Source organism: Bos indicus, chromosome 21 (genome assembly GCF_029378745.1).
Source record: "Bos indicus isolate NIAB-ARS_2022 breed Sahiwal x Tharparkar chromosome 21, NIAB-ARS_B.indTharparkar_mat_pri_1.0, whole genome shotgun sequence".
NCBI classification, from domain to species: Eukaryota; Metazoa; Chordata; class Mammalia; order Artiodactyla; family Bovidae; genus Bos; species Bos indicus.
This window is the reverse complement of record NC_091780.1, coordinates 55346604-55366960: the sequence shown is the minus strand read 5'-3', so window position 1 is coordinate 55366960 and position 20357 is coordinate 55346604. Positions and strand designations below refer to the sequence as shown.

The 20357-nt window shown below is 39.0% G+C and overlaps 1 protein-coding gene across 9 annotated transcripts in view; it reads left to right on the top strand.

Annotated features, from left to right (window-relative positions):
- The window catches only part of TP53BP1 (tumor protein p53 binding protein 1), a 93996-nt gene that overhangs the window by 53406 nt on the left and 20233 nt on the right, over positions 1-20357 (top strand). For 7 of the 9 annotated variants that reach the window (XM_070775519.1, XM_070775518.1, XM_019983411.2 and 4 more), the window contains 5 exons: positions 524-727; positions 3791-3848; positions 5807-5899; positions 10853-11336; positions 14846-14998. In XM_070775519.1, the coding sequence (XP_070631620.1) occupies positions 524-727; positions 3791-3848; positions 5807-5899; positions 10853-11336; positions 14846-14998 (992 nt within the window). Of the gene's footprint in view, positions 1-244; positions 351-523; positions 728-3790; positions 3849-5806; positions 5900-10852; positions 11337-14845; positions 14999-20357 lie in introns of those variants that run through there. The other 2 variants (XM_070775522.1, XM_019983409.2) reach the window with 2 other exon arrangements.

Here is a 20357-nt window from a genome sequence, read left to right as displayed (position 1 = left end):
CTTGCAAGGGCATAGTATCTGAGTGTTAAACAGTGGTTTAGAGGTGTTTTATAAGGAAGGGAAAGCAGGTAGGGTAGAAATACTGTTTACTTAGGACCCTGGCTAATCAGTCTGCTGCTGCTTGACAGGGCAAGAAAATTGAGATCCTCCTTCCCTGAAGCAGCTAGTAGTCTTCTACATTAACCTATTTGTTTTCTCTAGTCAGTGCTGGGAGGTAACAGTCATGCCGTCTGGAGTCTCCTGCTACCTATGCCTGATGCTGGCAGATGTGGGTTGGCTGAGGGCTCATGCAGCATCCTTTGTCCAGATGCAGAAGTGGAACTGAATCCTGTTGCTCTTCTTAAGACCAGGTGTCAGTACTAGTGCGTAGTTGTTGATACTTGTGACAGGATCTATCCTAGGAATCCTCTTCAGTCCTGCAGAGCTGTGGAGCCAAACAGACAAACTGATGACTTTGAATTGTTATTTTTCATGTTTGTATTTTAGTGTTCTTTCTTTCTTCCCCCTGCCTCCCTTCTTTCAGGTATTAGCAACTATCCAGAAAGCACCATAACAACCAGTGATGTCATGTCAGAAAGCATGGTGGAGACCAACGATCCCATACCTGGGAATGAAAAAGGAGATTCTGGGGCTGCCCCAGAAATGGATGATCAGTTGTGTCTGAGAATGAAATTGGTCAGTCCTGAGACTGAGGCAAGTGAAGAGTCTTTGCAGTTTAGCCTGGAAAGTAAGTTTTAATTTATGTTAATCTTGGGTAACTAGTGGCTCCAGATCTTCTGTAATTATTTTTTTTCTTCTGGTTTTAATGATTGAAACTTCTGGAAATGTTATTTGTAAAGTCTTATTCTCATGAATTTTAATTCTTTGTTTTTGCTAGTCACTGTCATGTTACTGAAGATGCTCCATTTTATAATCTCTATGGTACTGCTTGTATCTCTGTATTAAACTTGTGTCTATATAAAGTAATTGGTTTTCATAGTCAGAAATGTTTGAGTTCAGAAGTGACTAGAAAATGTAGGATTGTGGATTCAGGTTGTAGGTTTAAGTTGACTTTCCCACATTAATTGCAAGTTTGTTTGGTATGGCTGCAATACAGAGAAGGTGCAAGGGAATGGCTGCAAAGTCAGGACTGGATTCTGGAAGGCCTTTTACATCATGCTGAAAAGCTGAAGAATTTTAAGCCAGGGAGTAATACGGTCAGATTTGCTTCTTTTAAAGGATCAGTTGATTGTTTGAAAAATCTGTGCATCATTCCTTTCCTTGCCCATTTTCTGTTCTGCTGCCTGGCAAATGCAGTCTTTAACCAGGAAGTGGGATCATTAGTAGTGGTTCAGAGATGAGGGGATGAATTTGAGAGATAAATAGCAGAATAGAGGGGATCTTGGGACCAGTTAAATATGGAAATAATACAAGAAAAAATATAGAATGACTTTACATCCACATTTTGTTTTCATGATAGCACTCTGTAGTAGATCTTATTTCCATTTTGTTGATGAGAAAACTGAGACTAAGAGAGGTTTTAAACCTACTGTTACAGTAATTGGTAAGAGGTGGAGCAGGAGTTTCAATCAGATCCATCTGACTCTAAATGGGATTTAATGGAGTTAGGAGAGGAAAAAGTTTTATCAAGGAGATTGTAAAGGAATATTACTCTAGATAAGGAGAATATTCCTTATCTTAGATAAGAAATATTCCTAGATAAGAGGGCTAGGAGAGTATAAAGCCGTGGAAGCCTGTGAGGAGGAGAGTTAAAATGTCACATGCCGAAGTGAGGTCTAGAAAGATACATCTGGAAATGTACATTAGACTTGGCAGTTAGGATTCATTGGGTGACTCTAGAAAGAACTATTTCAGTACAGTGGTTGGGTGGGACCTGTCCTGACAGTAATTGAGGAGTAAAGGGGAGGAGAAGAGGCAGCAAATGTATTCTACTTTTGAGAAGTTGAGGTAAGAAAGGAAGAGAAAATAACAGCAAGTTAGAGGGGAATATAGAACTGAAGGAGGTTTGTTTTTTTTTTTCAGGCTGAGGGATACCTAAGGAGGTTTAGAGATTGAAAGGAAATCTCCAAAGGGGAAATGGGTTAAAAATGAGATTCTTGAGAGAGAGAGATGAAAGGGGAGTTTTCAAAGACTGCAGATAGAGTGGGTGGACCTGATAAGAACTCTGATTCTATGAGATTGAAGAAAAGAAATTTTAGCTATGTATTTTGAGTTCTTCTTATATGCCACATATATATGCCATACATGTACAGCTCATTAAAGCTGATAACAAACCTGTAAAGTAGATCCTGTTGTTATCCTCATTTTATAGGTAAGGAAACTGAGGCACAGAAAGGTTGAGCTTGTTCCCTAGAGTCACACAGCTAGTAAATGAAGTAGCCTGAATTCAAAGTAGTTCCAAGAACCAGAAGTCTGGTTCTGAATTAGAGTGCAGTTCTGCTTCTCAGTGCTTATTGATTTGAAAATTTAGAACCTCAGTAGAAATAAAGTATAACATTTTCATCATTATTGTCATCTTCTCTGAAATCAGATAGGACTTAGTAAGAGAGTACACGATAGCTTTGATTCTTTAGATTTGAAGTTAAAATTGGGAAGACCTTAAATGGAGCTAAATGTTAAAGATGACCATATTAGTAAATTTTACTACCTTTCCTGATAATCAGGTACCATATTAATAGTTTTCCCCATTTTATCCTCACAACAAACCTATGAGGGTTGGTCGTGTAGCTTGTGGGATATTAGTTTCCAGACCAGGGGTTGAACCCCAGTCCACAGCAGTGGAAGTGCAGTCTTAACCACTAGACCCCCAGGGAGTCCCTGGGTTGGTCCTATTTTGAGGAAACTGACTCAAAATGAAGTTTATCCCCAGCTTGGACTGCTAAGTGCTGGAGCCAGGGCCTGAGCCAGGTTTCTGTTGCAGAGCCAGGCCTCTGACCACCAAGCTTCAGCTGCCTCCTTGACGAACTATTCAAATTATATTGGGTTATGACTGTTTTAGAAATGTTTTAAAGTATTTATTATTTTTTCTAAGGCTAGAATTAATGGTAAATGAACACATTTTAATCCTGTGGCATTGCTTTGAGAACATGGAATTCTTTTCAGTATGACCTTTAATTTTTTACTACAGGTTCTTTCTTATTTTTCAAATATCTGTCCCAAAAGCTCTTTGGAAAGAATTTGAGTATCTTCTGTGTGTGGGTTCTCTTAACACTATTTAAAATTTGTGCAATTTTCCTGCATAATTACTAAAGTTTTTTCTTTTTAAAAACATTTTATTGAAGTAGAGATGAATTACAATGTTGTGTTAGTTTCACATTTATAAACTTTCTCAGAGGTTTCTTTAAATTTGTTTTGAAATTTTTAAATAGAATTTTTTTTTTACTACATGATTTTTTTACTTAGAAGAGGTAATTCAGAAATTTCATTTTCGTTTTTAAATCTTCTTAGTAATTCATTATATTGTATTTCTGGAGAAACTGAGTAGTCTTCTGTAGGGAGTTTGAAAGAAAATCAGTGGAAGTGAGAAAGACATGTCATTAAATTTTAAGAAATCTTTTCATGTTCACTTTTTATTCTTACTCATTTCCTTTTTATTATTTGTTGCAAATACTAGTAGATCAGGTTTTTATTTTTATGATTTTTTTCAATGTCATAGTGAAAAGAGGCCTTCAATAGCTTCAGAAATTCAAGCATTATTTTAGAGTATCATTGGGGCTGAACAGGTTTTTAAGAGGTCTTAAGGTGTGATACTGAGTTCTGTTTCTCTTTCCTTTCTTTTGTTTTTATTCAGAGCCAGCAGCTGGTGAAAGGAAAAATGGATCTACTGCTGTTGCTGAGGCTGTTGCCAGGTAACCAGAGCTGGTTGCTATTTAGAGGAGTTTAATATACAAAGCCACTGGTAATGAGGGGAAGATAATTTATCAAGAAAGGAAAAAAATTTGAAACAAAACTTGAGCATAAACCATGTAGCAGTGTGTTGAATCTAACCGTAGGCTTTCTTATTAATACTTTAATAAAGCTTTGGCTATATTTAGAACTAAGATATTTAATGGTGTTTCCCTTTCGTCCTTTCGTTCATGTGAGAGTGCCTTTTTTCTTTGGTGAGGAAACAGGAAGCTAACAGAGGTAGCCATAGACCTTATTCTTCCTGAGGTCTGCCCTCGCCAGCCCAAGCCTCAGGCCGTGTTCTTTTCTGGTGCCAAATTAGCTACCGTCCTGTTGTTTTCGCTTTGTCACGGATGCTGTCATAGTTTGAATATGACCCCATCCTGAGGCTCTGGTGGTAAGCTTTGCCATCTGGTGGCCGTGAGAATAGAATTGTTTCATTGGTTTCTTGTGTGAGTCATCCAGTATGAAAATACCAGCAGTGGTTGTTGAAGTATAGGTGAGGATTCTTAAATCAGTCTAGACACGTGCTATAAATAAGTAAAGCAGTCTAGGTGCAAGAGCGTGAAATGTTGACGACGATGGCCAACCGATCGTGTGTCTCGTTTTAAAGGAGGGTAGCCCGTATTCATTTCCAGCCAGTCATTACCATGCAGACTTACTGTTGCGAAATCTTTAAATTTGTAAAGAGAAAATATAAATTTTTAAAAATAAAATTTCCTGCTTGGTGGGTCATCTAAAACTGTTGTTGACTAAGTTGTCTTTGGACTAAATTTGATCCTCAGTTGTAAGTGATCCATCTGAATCCTTTGATTTGTGTCAATCTTTGTATAGAGAGAGTAATTATTTTCTGGTATTTTACATATTTAATTTGAAAGATAAGTACCTTTGACTCCTTATTAGTTGAAGACTCTTTAATGTTGTGTTGAAGAAAATGGAGTTTATACTTGATCTTTCAGTTTTAACAAAATTGTTAAAATCCAGCACAACTTGTTATCACTTTGTACATGTACTTGTTAAGAGGGAACAGTATATGCTGCTGAAACTTTCTGGACCCTTTGGGTGGAATGTAGGGATGGAAAAATAGAGAAAAGCCTGAGGCAGAGGGTTGGATTGGAGGATCACAGAATGAGAGTCACTGATACTGTTTTGAAGCAAATTTTATATAGGAGAATCCAGATTTTAAGAATCTTTGACTTTACCACTGGGTTCACCATAGGTAATCGTTTAAAGTAAGCTCTGTTCCTTTCAATTCAATCGTTCAATTGTGTCCGACTCTTTGCGACCCCATGGGACTGCAGCACGCCAGGCTTCCCTGCCCATCAACTCCCAGAGCTTGCTCAAACTCATGTCCATCAAGTCGGTGATGGACTCTGTTAGAGTATTTTAAATGCTATCTCTGTGTTTAGGTGAAGCAGTACCACTCTGTTTTTAAGTGTTGTCTGTAGCTGGACACTGTTCAGATTACTTGCTTCCATCTTGTCTCTCTCTCACATTTCATTATTGAAGATTTCATGAATATACAGAAGTAAAGAGAATAGTATCATGAACTGCCATGAATTCATCACCCAGGGTCAAAAATTAACAACTTACAGCTAGTCTTGATTCATTTATAAATGCTTCCCACACTCTCCACTCCACTTGATTTTTTTAAAGCTAATTCTAGCATTGTATCATTTTTATCTTTAAATATTTCAATGCTGTCTCTAAAAGATAAGAAATCTTTAATTTCAACTTAACCACAGTACTATTATCATGCTTTTAAAATTGCCATTGATTCCTAATGTCATCAAATATTTGGTATTCAGATTTTTCATATTCAGAGAAAGAATTTTATTCTCTCTGTACCTAAAAGGATAATTTTCAGAGGTACTTTTCCTTTCATAGTTAACACAGTGTATTGCTTTAATTTATTTCTTAGTTCCCAGAAGACCATGTCTGTGTTTAGCTGTGTCTGTGAAGCCGGGCAAGAGGATGAGGCTCGAAGTCAGAATTCCTCCTCTGCACCCATCAGGCGAGCATTATTTTCATAGCGTCTTTTGGGCTATATGGATTCACAAAATGATTGGTAACAAAATCTAGAATATACTGCTACTGTTTTGTGAACTTGAGCTTACTGTTTTATTTGAGGGACTGTGACATATTCTAGGTAGATTTATAAATGAGATGTAATGAAAAGTTTTATTAAATATTTCATAAATAGATTTTTGTCTTTATCTGCTAGTTTTATCAATTTAAAATTATTCAGTCTTCATAACTTATAAAAATATATCATCCTGAATTTCTAAGATTCTCTTTTACTTAGTTTTGAACATGTTTACTTTTAACAGAATTTTTATTTTCCATTAGTTTCCCATACAGCAAAATGGGATGTTTGACAGCTCAAATTTAAAGTTTATCAGGCTTGATGCAATTAAAGTTTTCCAATAATTTCTTTACTCCATTATCTCTTAGACCAGCTATGAAGCTTGGAAAAATTTTTTGAGTTACAAAGTATTTCTTCTGTATTAGAAAAGTATCTTGTTTGGAATATGTGGTTCTTATATTTAGTGTAGGAGAAATAAGTAATGGCAGTGGAATAAGTTTGTATCTTCATTAGGAATCTTATATCTCTAGAATTCAGTAATTTGTAATTAGGGACTAGAATAATGTATTGTCATCAGCTATATTCTTAATAGTGTTATTTGTAACTTTTTTTTTTTTGGCTGTTTGTAACCTGCCGGGCGGTCTTAGTTCTCCAACCAGAGATTGAACCTAGACTCTTGGCACTCGAGTCCTAATTCCCTGCAACATAATTTCTGTGTTCCTTATTGGTAGAAATATTGAAGAGAAGCACATCAGTGCTTTTACTAAACATTCTGATGATTACATGTGAACTTGTTGGTATTCTTGGGAATCAGATAGTCCAGATCACATCCTTTGTTGTGATCACATCCTTTGTTGTATCAGGAAACTAAAGTACCACCTTGTATGTTTTCAAAAGTAGTGTGGTCTTGGCCCAGCAATTAGGAAACTTATTGATTGCATTGTATTGCCTTCCTGTTTTATTAGATGGTTTATAATAGAATAGGATGCTGATGATTGTTGTTTAACCTTGATGGAAGAAGGGCCTGAGAATTCAGGTGATCTTGATTCCAGGTCCCCTCCGGCAGACCTACCTACGCTCAGAACAGAATGGTTAAACGTTTATTAAATATGGAGGTTAATTCTTCCATATTTCACTTTGGATGAATTTTACCCAGGCTTTTTCTGCTAAAATTCGCTATTTTTTTGGCATCAGTTTCCAAACCTAACATATAGTGACCAGAGTAGAATTGTGTAGCCTAATCTAATGAAGAAAAGGAAGTGTGGTCCTTCTTAAAATTATTGAGTTTCTTTTGTCTGTCTCTTTTCTGGTGCTAAAATTTCCTTCTTCAGTGTTTTGTGGGATATATACATCTTTGTGATAGATGTTTCTTGGAGGAAAGTTTGATTTGCACATTTTTTTATTTGATGCTAACACAAGAAAGAAGTAGCAAAAATCTGATATTTGACTGGAATCTGCTGAATGTTGCTGCTGTTGCAATGAGATACCTTTAGTCTTTAGAGAGATAGGAATTGTTCTGATTAACAGTTTTGGGGGAAAAGGCAGCCTGTTATTTTTCAAATTAGGAATTAAAATGTCAAAAATAAAATGAAGCTTTGTTTTAAAACTGAAATTATATTCAGAAGTTATGCCCTAAATAGTTTCTGAGGGAAAATGGTTTTTCCAGTAGTCATGTATGGATATGAGAGTTGGACTATAAAGAAAGCTGAGTGCTTAAAAAAAAAAAAAAAAGAAAGCTGAGTGCTGAAGAATTGATGCTTTTGAAGTGTGGTGTTGGAGAAGACTCTTGAGAGTCCCTTGGACTGCAAGGAGATCCAACCAGTCCATCCTAAAGGAGATCAGTCCTGGGTGTTCATTGGTAGGACTGATGTTGAAGCTGAAACTCCAGTACTTTGGCCACCTGATGCAAAGAACTGACTCATTTGTAAAGACCCTGATGCTGGGAAAGATTGAGGGCAGGAGGAGAAGGGCACGACAGAGGATGAGATGGTTGGATGGCATCACCGACTCAATGGATATGGCTTTGGGTGGACTCCGGGAGTTGGTGATGGACAGGGAGGCCTGGTGTGCTACAGTTCATGGGGTTGCAAAGAGTCGGACATGACTGAGCGACTGAACTGAACTGAGGTAAAATGTCTAGGCTTGTTTAAGGGTGGGAACAATAGAATTCTTAAAATGGTAAATCAAATCCTGTCCCTTCTAGCTTTTGGCTCACTTTTATTATTGCTTAGGTGTTGATACGTTAGATGTCTTAAAGATTCAAATGTGTATTCGGTCCATGCTTTGTCTTATGCAACCAATACTGATTGAGCATCTGCTGTGTATCTAGCACTCTGCTAAGTAATTTGTATGTGTGATCACTTATAAACCAGATTGGTGTTACTCATCAGTCTTCTGGTGATTTTACTCTTACCTGTTCTTCACGGGGCCGTATATCCTCATTCAGTTGAGGTTCCTGACAGATAGGACCCAAGCTCTTAACAACCAATTGCATTGAATATACCAGGCTCTCTGGCCAGAACTCTCTTGTAAACCCTGCTTTGGTCTCCTGTTGTGGTAAGCTGTGCTATACAAGATAGAAACCTCAGAAATGTCTCCTTTTTCCTTTCTTCTCCAAGATGCAGAGCATGCCCTAAAGAACTCTTCATGCTTCCTTTTTCTGTCTTCCCAGGTCTCTTCAGCTTCTTAGGGTGAGAACTCCTCCCAAGTTGGAGACAGCTTTTTCTGTCTAGATGGCTAGCTCTGTCTTTCTGTGGCCAACCACTTAACAGCAGCAAGATACATAGTTTCTAGACCGTTCGTCACCCTGAATTTATCTTCTGGGTATATCTCAGTTTATGCTTTGTCAGACATGGCAGCCTGAAACATTCCAGATGTCTTTCCATGATTAGTTCAGAATGGATTCTTTTTGTCTTTGTGCTGGCGGTGGATCTTTCCAACCCAAAGATTGAACCCAGGTCTCCTGCATTGCAACCAGATTCTTACTGTCTGAGCCACGAGGAAAGCCCTTAATCTGGTGTATGTGCTCGCACGTATGCGTGCGTGTGTGCGTATGGTCTTTGTTGCTGCTCACGGGCTCTCTAGTTGCGGTCAGCAGGGGCTACGCTTACGTGTGTGGGCTGCTTATTGCAGTGGCTTCTCTAGTTGTGGAGCATGGGCTCTAGGTGCCCAGGCTTCAGTAGTTGTGGCTCATGGGCTTAGTTGCTGCACAGCATGTGGGATCTTTCTGGACCAGGAATAGAACCTGTGTCCACTGCATTGCAGGGGGATTCTTTACCACTGAGCCACCAGGGAAGCCTGTGGTTACTGTATATTTAATGCAATCTAAAAATACATTAGTATGTAGTTTTTCATGGTACAGTAACTCACTGAACTTGTGATTTATTTATTGTTTTTTGATTTTAAATTTATGTTTTAATTGAAGGATACTGCTTTACAGAATTGTGTTAGTTTCTGCCTAACATCAACTTGAATCAGCCATAGGTATACATATGTCCCCTCCCTTCCATCTCCCTCCCCATCCGACCCCTCTAGGTTGTTACAGAGCCCCAGTTTGAGTTCCCTGAGTCATACAGCAAATTCCATTGGCTGTCTGTTTTACATATGGTAATGAAAGTTTCCGTGTTGCTGCCTCTGTACATCCCATCCTCTCCTTCCTCCCCCCACCCCGTGTCCGTAAGTCTCTTCTCTATGTCTGTGTCTCCACTGCTGCCCTGCAAATAATTTCATCAGTACCACCTTTCTGGATTCCACCTATATGCATTAATATACAATATTTATTTTTCTCTTTCTGACTTAACTCACTCTGTATAATAGGCTCTAGGTTCATCATACTCAAATGTGTTCTTAGAACTGACTCAAATGTGTTCCTTTTTATGGCTGACTAATATTCCATTGTATGTACGTATCACAGCCTCTGTATCCGTTCATCTGTCATTGGGCATCTAGGTTGCTTCCATGTTCTAGCTATTGGAAATAGTGCTGCAGTGAACATTGGGGTGCACGTTTCTTTTTCAGTTTTGGCTTCCTCAGGGTGTATGCCTAGTAGTAGGATTGCTGGGTCCATATGGTAGTTTTATTCCTAATTTTCTAAGGAATCTCCACACTGTTCTCCATAGTGGCTGTGTCAATTTACATTCCCACCAACAGTGCAAGAGGGTTCCCATTTCTCTGTCTCTAGCATTTGTTGTTTGTAGATTTTTTGATGTTGGCCATTCTGACTGGTGTAAGGTGATATCTCATTGTAGTTTTGATTTGCATTTCTCTAGTAATGAATAATGTTTAGCATCTTTTCAGGTGTTTATTAGCCATCTGTATGTCTTCTTTGGAGAAATGTCTGCTTAGGTCTTTTTCCTACTTTTTGATTGGGTTGTTTGGTTTTTTGATATGATAAGATTGGGTTTCTTTTCCTAAAATTATTAGTCAAGAGGGTAATGAACAGTATCTAGAATGCTGGGAGTCATTTAAGGAATGTTAGAACCATCAATAAAGCCAAATGAGACGTCTTAACCTACTTGATCTCTTTTAAAGTAGATCCCTAAATTGCCCTCATTGTCTATGGCTTCAATAATGGTTTACATCTTTTGTTGACCTTATTTTCCTGTGTCAGGTTTCAGAGTTCGTAGCTAATGGAGTGGAGAAATTTTGTGGCTATTTTACTGTCATAGTGGACTAATCCTGTGTACCATTATTTTTTCACAGGAATGAAATTATGATGAGAAATCTTGTAAGGTGATACACCTGGTCACCTTATTTTCACCCATCCCTACATTTCTCAGATCATGAAATTATGGTTTCCCCCTTGACAGACACACACACTTACTTGATAGGTTTTTTTGTTTTTTTTTTAAAACACGGTTTCTTTATGTGCTTCATTTACAGGGGAAACTTGCTCCATTTTCCGAGTACTCAAGACGACGAGGAAAAGGGAAAGTTCGAAGGTGACCAAGGGACCAGGCAGAGTCAACAGCCCATGAAGCCCAGTAGTCCTGTCAAAGAGCCTGCTGCTCCTATTTCCCAGCAGATGGCCACACAGGAGCCATCCAGTCCTCAAGGGGAAGCAATGGAGATAGATACGCCAGAAGGCCAGAAAGGAGCATGGAGTACCAGTCAGGAGAAACCTAGTAAGGCCTTGATCGAAAGGCCCAGCCAAAATAACGTAGGGATCCAGACTATAGAACATTCCCTGTGGGTCCCAGAAACTGTTTCAGCAGCAACTCAGACTGTACAGAATGTGTGTGAACAAGGGACCAGTACAGTGGACCAGAACTCTGGAAGACAAGACGCCACAGTTCAGACGGAGAAGGGGACTGGTGAGAGAGCAGTCAGTGCTCCTGGGGATGATACAGAGTCGCTCCACAGCCAGGTGAGAGCGCACGTAGGGTACCTCAGGGGCCCTGTTCTCACCTTTCTGGATTCCCAGAGGATTTAAGTTGTGCTGCTTCTACTTAACAATAATTCTTGACCGTTTTATACAGACCAGTGGTTAAAAGACAAAAACAGTTTATCCAGGATAAGAGACAGGGTGGTGGAAATTATGAGTAGCTATAGCCAAAGACTATTCCTGCAGTCTTTGGTGCTAGAGTTTGTCAAGTAGGTCTTTACGGGATGAGAAAGCCGGGAGTGTAGTTTGGGTCCTGTGGTATTTTTCTACATTCAGTCTTCTGCCATTTTTCATTCTCCTTTATAACCATCAGAGCCAGTTGCTTCTCCCCCAAGTTGATTTCACTGTGGTTCCCGGAAGGAGTAGAAGAAGTGTGAAGGATAGTGTATCACAGTATTGGAAACAGCAGTAACAGGGAAAGTTCCCAGGTAACCAGGGACTGCAGAAAGCAGCTAAGAGTACATACAGTGGGAGCAAAAGTTTTGGGGCTGATGAATGTGAGACTGCAGGAACAGGTTTTTAGAAATAGAGTAGGGGTGTGTAGGAACTCGTGAAAATTGAGGGGGTAAGTTCATAAAATTTCATTAGTAACCATGGTTAAATTGCCTTTTCAGTAGAGCATCATCACTTGAAATCTGCCTAGGAAAGCTTTACTAGTGAGGTACCTCTCATTTGAATGGTCCAGGTTGTTTGTTTTATAAAAATAATATAGTTCCTATTTATTGAACACCTACAGTATATCAGCACTGTGCTCAAGACAACCCATGAGGTTGGTATTGTTATTCCCATTTCACAGGTAAAGAAACCAAGCTGAAGAGAGGTTAAGTAACTTGCCCAAGATTTTGCCATCAGTAGGTGGCAGAACTGGAATTTGAACTCAGCATATCTGACTTCAGAAGCGGTATTCTTTTCATTATGCTATGTTGCTTTTCTATTTTTTAATCATAGCTTGTGTAGTCTTGTTCTGTTTATCCGTGCCTCTCCAAAAATTCTGTTTATATTAGCCTTTTATACTAACACTCTGAGACCTAAGACCTTATCAATTCATACAGATTCAAAATAACATAGCCTTTTGGAGCTGTAGCACATCAGAGCCTATTTTGCAGCTGTTTATTTTACCCTTAAAGTGCTTATATTCTGCCACATAATAATTTGGTTTCTCTGCCTTTATAACCAGGGTTAAAACTTGTATCTTAAAGACAGCAATCACATGAGTGCCACTAGACTGTGTCTTTCTTTACTTCCTCAGATTCTCCCTCTGTCAGCTAGGGAAATAATTCCTGCTCCTGTGTCGTGACAGTGAGGAGCCAGTGAGTGAGCCAGAACGTTAGTTAAGGCCCAGGCTTTGGAGTCAGACGTCATCTAGATGTCTTGAAAGTTGAATGAGATGAAGTTTGCAAAGCCCTTAGTGCTGGGTGTGGCACACAGTAAATGCTCAGTATATAGCTGCTGCTACAACCTATTGATTATTGTTTTAAATACCACTACTGCAGCTGTTAGCAACACAACCATTACTTACGCTATACTACTGCTATGTCATGCAGCGTGAAACAGCACATTTAAAAGCTTGTTCCTCCTGCCAAGGAAAGAAAAGTGCTCGAAAGTGTGAATAGTGAATGGGTACAGAGTTTCAGTTGGGAAAGATAAAAAGTTATGGAGAAATGGATACAGTGATGTTTGTGAAAGTGTGAATGTACATAATGCTACAAACTGTCTATTTAAAAGTGGTTAAAGTCAGTAATTTTTATATTAAGTATATTTTACCACAATAAAAAAATATAGATGATGGGTACTGTAACAGAAATTGGGATTGGTATGCCATCTTTTGAAGAGTGATTAGAAAATGATAAGGCTGTATGGACATCTTCTGAATGTTGGTGCTTTTTTTTATCTCCTGCAGTCTGGGTAGGATTCAGGTCAGTCTCAGAGAAAAGCATAGGCAGCCTACCTTTGACATTCCTTAAATTTCCATTTGCGTGTCAGGTGGGCCTGGAGCCAGGTTTTCTGTGAAGTGAAAGTGTGGCTTTATTTTCATTTTATCTTCCCTTAATTATAACAAGATCCTCAAGTTACGTATCTTTACAGAAACTTTTCAGAATATTATTTGAAGAGAGTAAGCATAACTTTCTTTTTATCCGCCTTCTTTCCCTTCTCTTCTGTCTTACTGTATCAGACATGTTTATTTAGGTATTTCTCTTGATGTGATCATTTACTTGGCTGTTGTAATGGAAGACTACAGGGAGGCTTTTGGCTGCATTTTAAGGATATACGTAAAGCACACCAAAAGCTTTTAGACTTCTGTGATCGAGGGTCTAATCACCGTGTGTGCAGCTAGCAGGTCCAGGCTGCTGTGGTTCTTATGCAGGGGCACCCTGGTGACTGGTGTGTGACAGACCAGTACCTTCACCATTCATTAACCAGAGTTGTTTGTATGGACAGAATTATTTTAAGGAATTGGTTGAGTAAGTTTCCATGCACTTTATTTGTATAATTTTCATAGATATTTCACCCTAACATGAAGTTGGACTGGGAATTCTTCAGGTAAATTACTTTAGGTAAAATATTGCCACACTGCAATGAAAAACCAGGCTCGCCCTTATGTGGTGGTGCATATAACTCTCCTGAAAGACACTTGATGCTGACACTGACCTTGACACTGATTGCAGAAAGTAGTATCAGTCTACTGTAGGGGAAATCAGGTGGGAGAAAAAAGCATGCATTTCCTTTCACATTTATAGAGCTGTGGGGCAGAAGGGGTGGGGTTGTGGATGTGGATAAATGTGATACAGATGTTAGGAGAAAACATGTATGTAATAGTTGTCATAAAAATGTAGGGTCTCATTTAAACTATGTAGCTGACTATTCTTTATGATACAACTAGATACAAAATCCTAATTTGCTAATGTCCTCTATTTGTGGACACTAGCTCAACTCTTTAGTTACAGTCTATTATTTGGAATACATTAAATATTTCATACTTAATTCTAGGAGAAATCAATGTGTCTTGCTCCAGGAATAAATATACCATAGTTTTCACTTACTAATGCAGGAAAAACAGACTACACTGAGATTTTCAGATCTTATTCTGTTTTATATAAAGTTCTAAAGAATGCCTTCCTTTTATTTGAAGACCTCTTGCAAGTGTAAATTGTATGCTGATAAGTCAGCAACAGAATCAGAAGGATTACAATCTCTAACGTGCTTTTAGGGGATCAAAATTTCACTAAAAAATCCTAGATATAAGTGCTAGATGTTATGATTTTGATTTAGACTGAAATAGGTTTTTAGGTGAAACCGATATAAACTCCTCTCACTAGACAGCTGGCCCATGTCTAGTGTTAGCCATAAGTGAATAGAAACAGAGCAGCTGGAAAATCCCATCACACGAGATTCATGGACCCTCTGAACAGTGCTCGTCGTGAAGAAGTTGACTTGTGAGTCTGCCAGTTTGCCGTGAGACTCAGGCCTGTGCTCTCTGTTTTCTGTCGTAGGGGGAGGAAGAGTTTGATATGCCTCAGCCCCCGCACGGCCACGTCTTGCATCGCCACATGAGAACAATCCGTGAGGTCCGCACACTTGTCACTCGTGTCATCACAGACGTGTATTACGTGGATGGAACAGAAGTAGAAAGAAAAGTAACTGAGGTAATACATACTTGGGTCTATGTGGCAGATTTCTTTCAATAGAAAAATTACCTGGTTTTCCACCTCCATCCCTCTTCCCTGTGTAGCTAGCTGCTAACGCTTCGTTTTCCTTCCTCCTCCTGTGAAAAAGATATAAGAACTGGGTTAGAGTTCTGTTTTTCCCAACCATGGGTTTGCTGTCTGATCTTTGGTCAGTCATTTAACCAGTCCCATTATGCTTTCCATATGTATAGAGAACAAAGTGGTAAATCTGTCATGTATAAAGATTTTATGTGTTATTTTTAATCCTTGAAACTAATGAAGTTTAGAATCTCCTGCTTAGCAGCATGTATTTTCTCATTGTTTCTTACTGTTTTCTCACGTTACCATTTTTTACTCATTGATCTTGGTCTCCATCCATGTGTGGTTATGAGCCTGTTAGTAGGAAGTATACCTTTATTTTTTAGTAGAATTCACTATGAACTCATTCCCAGTGTCAGCAGAATATTGATGTTTATTGACTGATACAGTGGACAGTGTTGTATGCTGACTTTGTTTAGATCTAACAGTGGCTGAGGTTAGATTTTCTAGAATTAAAGATCTGGCACTTTTTTTCTTGGTATATATGTTAATATCTGGTACATATGTTAACGTTTTTATTTAATTGCTTAGTCGTGTTTGACTCTTGTGCAACCACACGGACTGTAGCCTGCTAGGCTCCTCTGTCCATGAAATTTCCCAGGCAAGAATACTGGAGTGGGTTGCCATTTCCTTCCCCAGGGGGTCTTCCTGATCCAGGAATTGAACCCATCTGCATTGGTAGGTGGATTTTTTTTTTTTTTTACCACTAAGCTACCAGGGAAGCCCACGTATGTTAATATCTTGGTACATACGATGATAAAATATTATGTTTTACTCTTTCAATATTCATCTATGTGATGCACGGGGTCTTTGTTGCCGCTCGTGGGCTTTCTCTGGTTGCGGCATGTGGAGGCTGCTCTTTGGTGTGGTGGTTTCTCTTATTGCAGAGCATGGGCTCTAGGGCGTGCGGGCTTCAGTAGGTGCAGCTTAAGGGCTCTACAGTGTGGCCTCAGGTGTGGCTTGCAGGCTTTGTTGCTCTGTAGCCTGTGGGATCCTTCAGGATCAGGGTTGGAACCTATGTCCCCTGCACTGGCAGGTGGATTCTTAACCCCTGGAACACTGGGGAAGTTCCTCCAGGAACCATTTTACTGATTGACAAGAGGCATAGCTATTTTATTCCTTAGTCAAGCACTTTTCTTTAATTCTGGCAGCTAGCCATATAGGAGATTGTTCTCTGGGAGAATTAAACTGGTAAATAGTTTAAGTGGAACATATTATTGCTGCTGTTCATTAATGGGCCATTATGGCTCTCATGTCAAAGTGTTTAATTTTAGTTTGAGAAATTGTCTTATATTCTTTATTATACACCAGATGCCAAAAATATTTCTTTTAAAATGCTGGTTTACCTTCAATTTTTAAAAAATTTATTTTAAATGAAACAAAGATGAATGTTTTTAATGATAAAAGGTACAATTTCACAAAGAAGATAGACATCATAAACCATTAGACACTTTTACAACAAAGAAAGACACGTAAAGCGAATATCAGAAGAAGTACAAGGGAAGAGAGAAATGTATAATCACAGATATATTGACATGTCTCTGAGAGTATTTTATCAAGTGCAAAAAAATAAGAATAAGAGCATCTTTAATGTCAATAATTTAAATATATATTTAATTTATATTAAGCATATCCTACAGAAATATATTTAAAATTTTGTATCTCATGCATTGTTATTAGATGTCCATAGGACATTTAGAAAAATTGGCAAGAAGATAAACATTACTAAGTTTCAGAAAATAGAATTCTTTTGTGTGTGTGTGTTTCAGGTATACATATACACACACGTTATTTTTGAAATTATTTTCCATTATAGGTTATTACAGGATACTGACTAGGTTCTCTGTACTATACAGTAAACCTTTGTTGCTTGTTGTAGATCTATTTTTTTAATTTGAAATCTAGCATTCTAGTCATACTAAATCAAACAAGTGGAATCAAAATGTCATAAAGTTTTTAGTTAGGCAAAAATTCATACATTTTGTAAAATATATATATTACATATATGTATACAAAAGCTTCTGCTGTGCTTGATAAAGGCTTGAGAAAGAACATCAAAAAAAGAAGATGGAGAAATTGGAAAACATAAACTGAATGAAATGAGAGCACTAAATATGAAGTAGAAAAAGTGAAACAAACTAGATAAAAGTAAAAGATCCTCATATAGTCCAGTTGTTTTTAAACATGGCTGCTCATTAGAAATATATCTGGACCTCTGGCCAATAAAAAAAAGCAATACCTGGATATTTGTAGTTTTCAAAAAATTTCAAGGTAATTCTGATACGCATATGGATTTTAAAAAGTGATTACAGGTTTTTCTATTAAGTGGTAGTTTAGGTGATACAGAATTACATAATTTTTCTGTTGACCAATCATGATACAGTGATATGAGGTGAGTAATAGTTACATAATCACAGTAGTAAAAGATGTTTATTATTTTTCACAATCAAAAGATAATTATAAAAAATATAATTACAGTTGAAAGCCATAATGGGAACATGCTGCTGCTGCTAAGTCACTTCAGTCGTGTCCGACTCTGTGTGACCCCACGGACAGCAGCCCACCAGGCTCCCCCCTGTCCCGGGAATTCTCCAGGCAAGAACACTGGAGTGGGTTGCCATTTCCTTCTCCAATGCAGGAAAGTGAAAAGTGAGAGTGAAGTTGCTCAGTCATGTCTGACTCTTCATTACCCCATGGACCTCAGCCTACCAGGCTCCTCCGTCCATGGGATTTTCCAGGCAAGAGTACTGGAGTGGGGTGCCATTGCCTTCTCCAATGGGAACATGATTAACTGTAAATATAATTACATACAATTTGGGGGGGAGGTCAAGCAGAAGTGATGTGGTAAGTGGAAATGCATACATGCACATGTTTTCATCTGCTCAGCCAGTCTATGTCTTTTGGTTGGTGCATTTAATCCATTTACATTTAAGGTAATTATCAATATGTATGATCCTATTACTGTTTTCTTAATTGTTTGGGGCTTATTTTCTGTAGGTCTTTTCCTTCTCTTGTGTTTCTTGCCTAGAGAAGTTCCTTTAGCATTTGTTATAAAGCTGGTTTGGTGGTGCTGGATTCTCTTAACTTTGCTTGTCTGGAAAGCTTTTGATTTTTTCATCAAATCTGAAAGAGAGTCTTGCTGGGTAGAGTCTTCTTGGTTGTAGGTTTTTCCCCTTCATCACTTTAAATATATCATACCTTTCCCCTCTGGCTTGTAGAGTTTCTGTTTAGAAACCAGCTGATAGCCTGGTGGGAGGTCGCTTGTATGTTATTTGTCATTTTTCCATTGTTGCTTTTAATATTTATCTCTGTCTTTAATTTTTGTCCATTTGATTACTGTGTGTCTCAGTGTGTTTCTCCTTGGGTTTATCCTGCTTGGGACTCTGTGCTTCTTGGACTTGGTTTGTTTGTTTCCTTTCCCATGTTTGGGAAGTTTCCATCTATTATTTCCTCAAATATTTTCCTCTGGTCCTTTCTTTCTCTTCTCCTTCTGGGACCTGTATAATGCGAATATTGGTTCATTGAATGTTGTCCCAGAGGTCTCTTAGGCTCTCTTCACTGCTTTTCATTCCTTTTTCTATATTCTATTCTGTGGCAGTCATTTCCACCTTTCTGTCCTCCAGATCATTTATCTGTTCTTCTGCCTTAGTTATTCTGCTATTGATTCCTTCTGGTGTATTATTTTCTGTTTGTTTTTTCTTTAGTTCTTCTAGATCTTTAGGCTTCCCTGGTGGCTCAGATGGTAAAGCGTCTCTGCCTACAATGTGGGAGCCTCGGGTTCGATCCCTGGGTCGGGAAGATCCCCTGGAGAAGGAAATGGCAACCCACTCCAGTACTCTTCCCTGGAAAATTCCATGGATGGAGGAGCCTGGTGGGCTACAGTCCATGGGGTTGCAAAGAGTTGGACACAACTGAGCGACTTCACTTTCTTTCTAGGTCTTTGGTAAACATTTCTTGCATCTCTTCAATCTTTGCCTCCATTCTTTTTCTGAGATCCTGAATCATATTCACTATCATTATTCTGAGTTCTTTTTCTGGAGCATTGCCTATCTCCACTTCATTTGTTTTTCTGGGGTTTTACCTTGTCCCTTCATCTGGGACATAACTTTCTGCTTTTTCATGCTGATTAACTTTCTGTAATGTGGTTTTGTTTTACTCGCTGTGTGATTGTGGTGGTTCTTGCCTTTCTGTCTGTCCTCTGATGGAGGAGGCTAAGAGGCCTGTGTAAGCTTCCTGATGGGAGGGACTGGTGGTTGGAACACTTGAGTCTTGCTCTGGTGGGCAGGGCCTTGTTCAGTAAAGCTTTAATCCAGTTATCTGCTGATGGGTGGGGTTGAGTTTCCTCCCTGATAGATGTTTGTCCTGAGGTGACCCAGCCTTGGACTCTATGGTAGGGTTAATGGCGACCTCCAAGGGGGTTTATGCCAAAGGAGACCTTCCCAGATAGCTGCTGCCAGTCCCCCCTGTCCCTGTGGTGAGCCCCCTGCTGACCCCGCCTCCATAGGAGACCCCGCCACACCACCAGGTAGTTCTGGTTCAGCTTGGGCTCACTGCTCCTTTGCTCTGAGCCTTGATGCACACAAGGGTTTGTTTGTGCTCTCTAAGGCTGGCGTCTCTGTTCCTCCAGTCCTGTGGAAGTCTTTATAATCAAATCCCACTGGCCTTCAAGGTCAGATTCCCTGGGGTTTCCCAGTCCCTTTGTTGGATCCCCAGGCTGGGAAGCCTGACGTGGGGTTCAGAAATTTCACAACAGTGGGAGAACTTCTTTGGTATTACCTTTCTCCAGTCTGTGGGTCACCTACCCGGTAGGTATGAGGTTTGATTTTATCGTGAGTGTGCACCACCCCCCCCCCCCCCCCCGCCGTCTCACTGCGGCTTCGTCATTGTCTTTGGGTGTGGGGTGTCTTTTTTGGTGGGTTCCAGCGTCCTCCTGTCGATGGTTGTTCAACAGCTAGTTGTGATTTTGGTGCTCTCGCAGGAGATGAGTGCATGTTCCTCTACTCCACCATCTTGAACTGGAACGCTACTTTCAATTTTATGTTTACAAAATTTTTTTCAGTGTTATTACTATTTTGGAGAAATTACGAACTTAGCAGCTTTACAGAAAAACAGTTTGCTTTCATGACAAGTTTTTGTAACTGTTGTAGTCTACACTGAAGTCTGTGCCAGGTGCTATTTTAAGTGTCGCACATATTACTTCATTATTTCATTTATGATGCTTTTTAAAGTATATATCTGG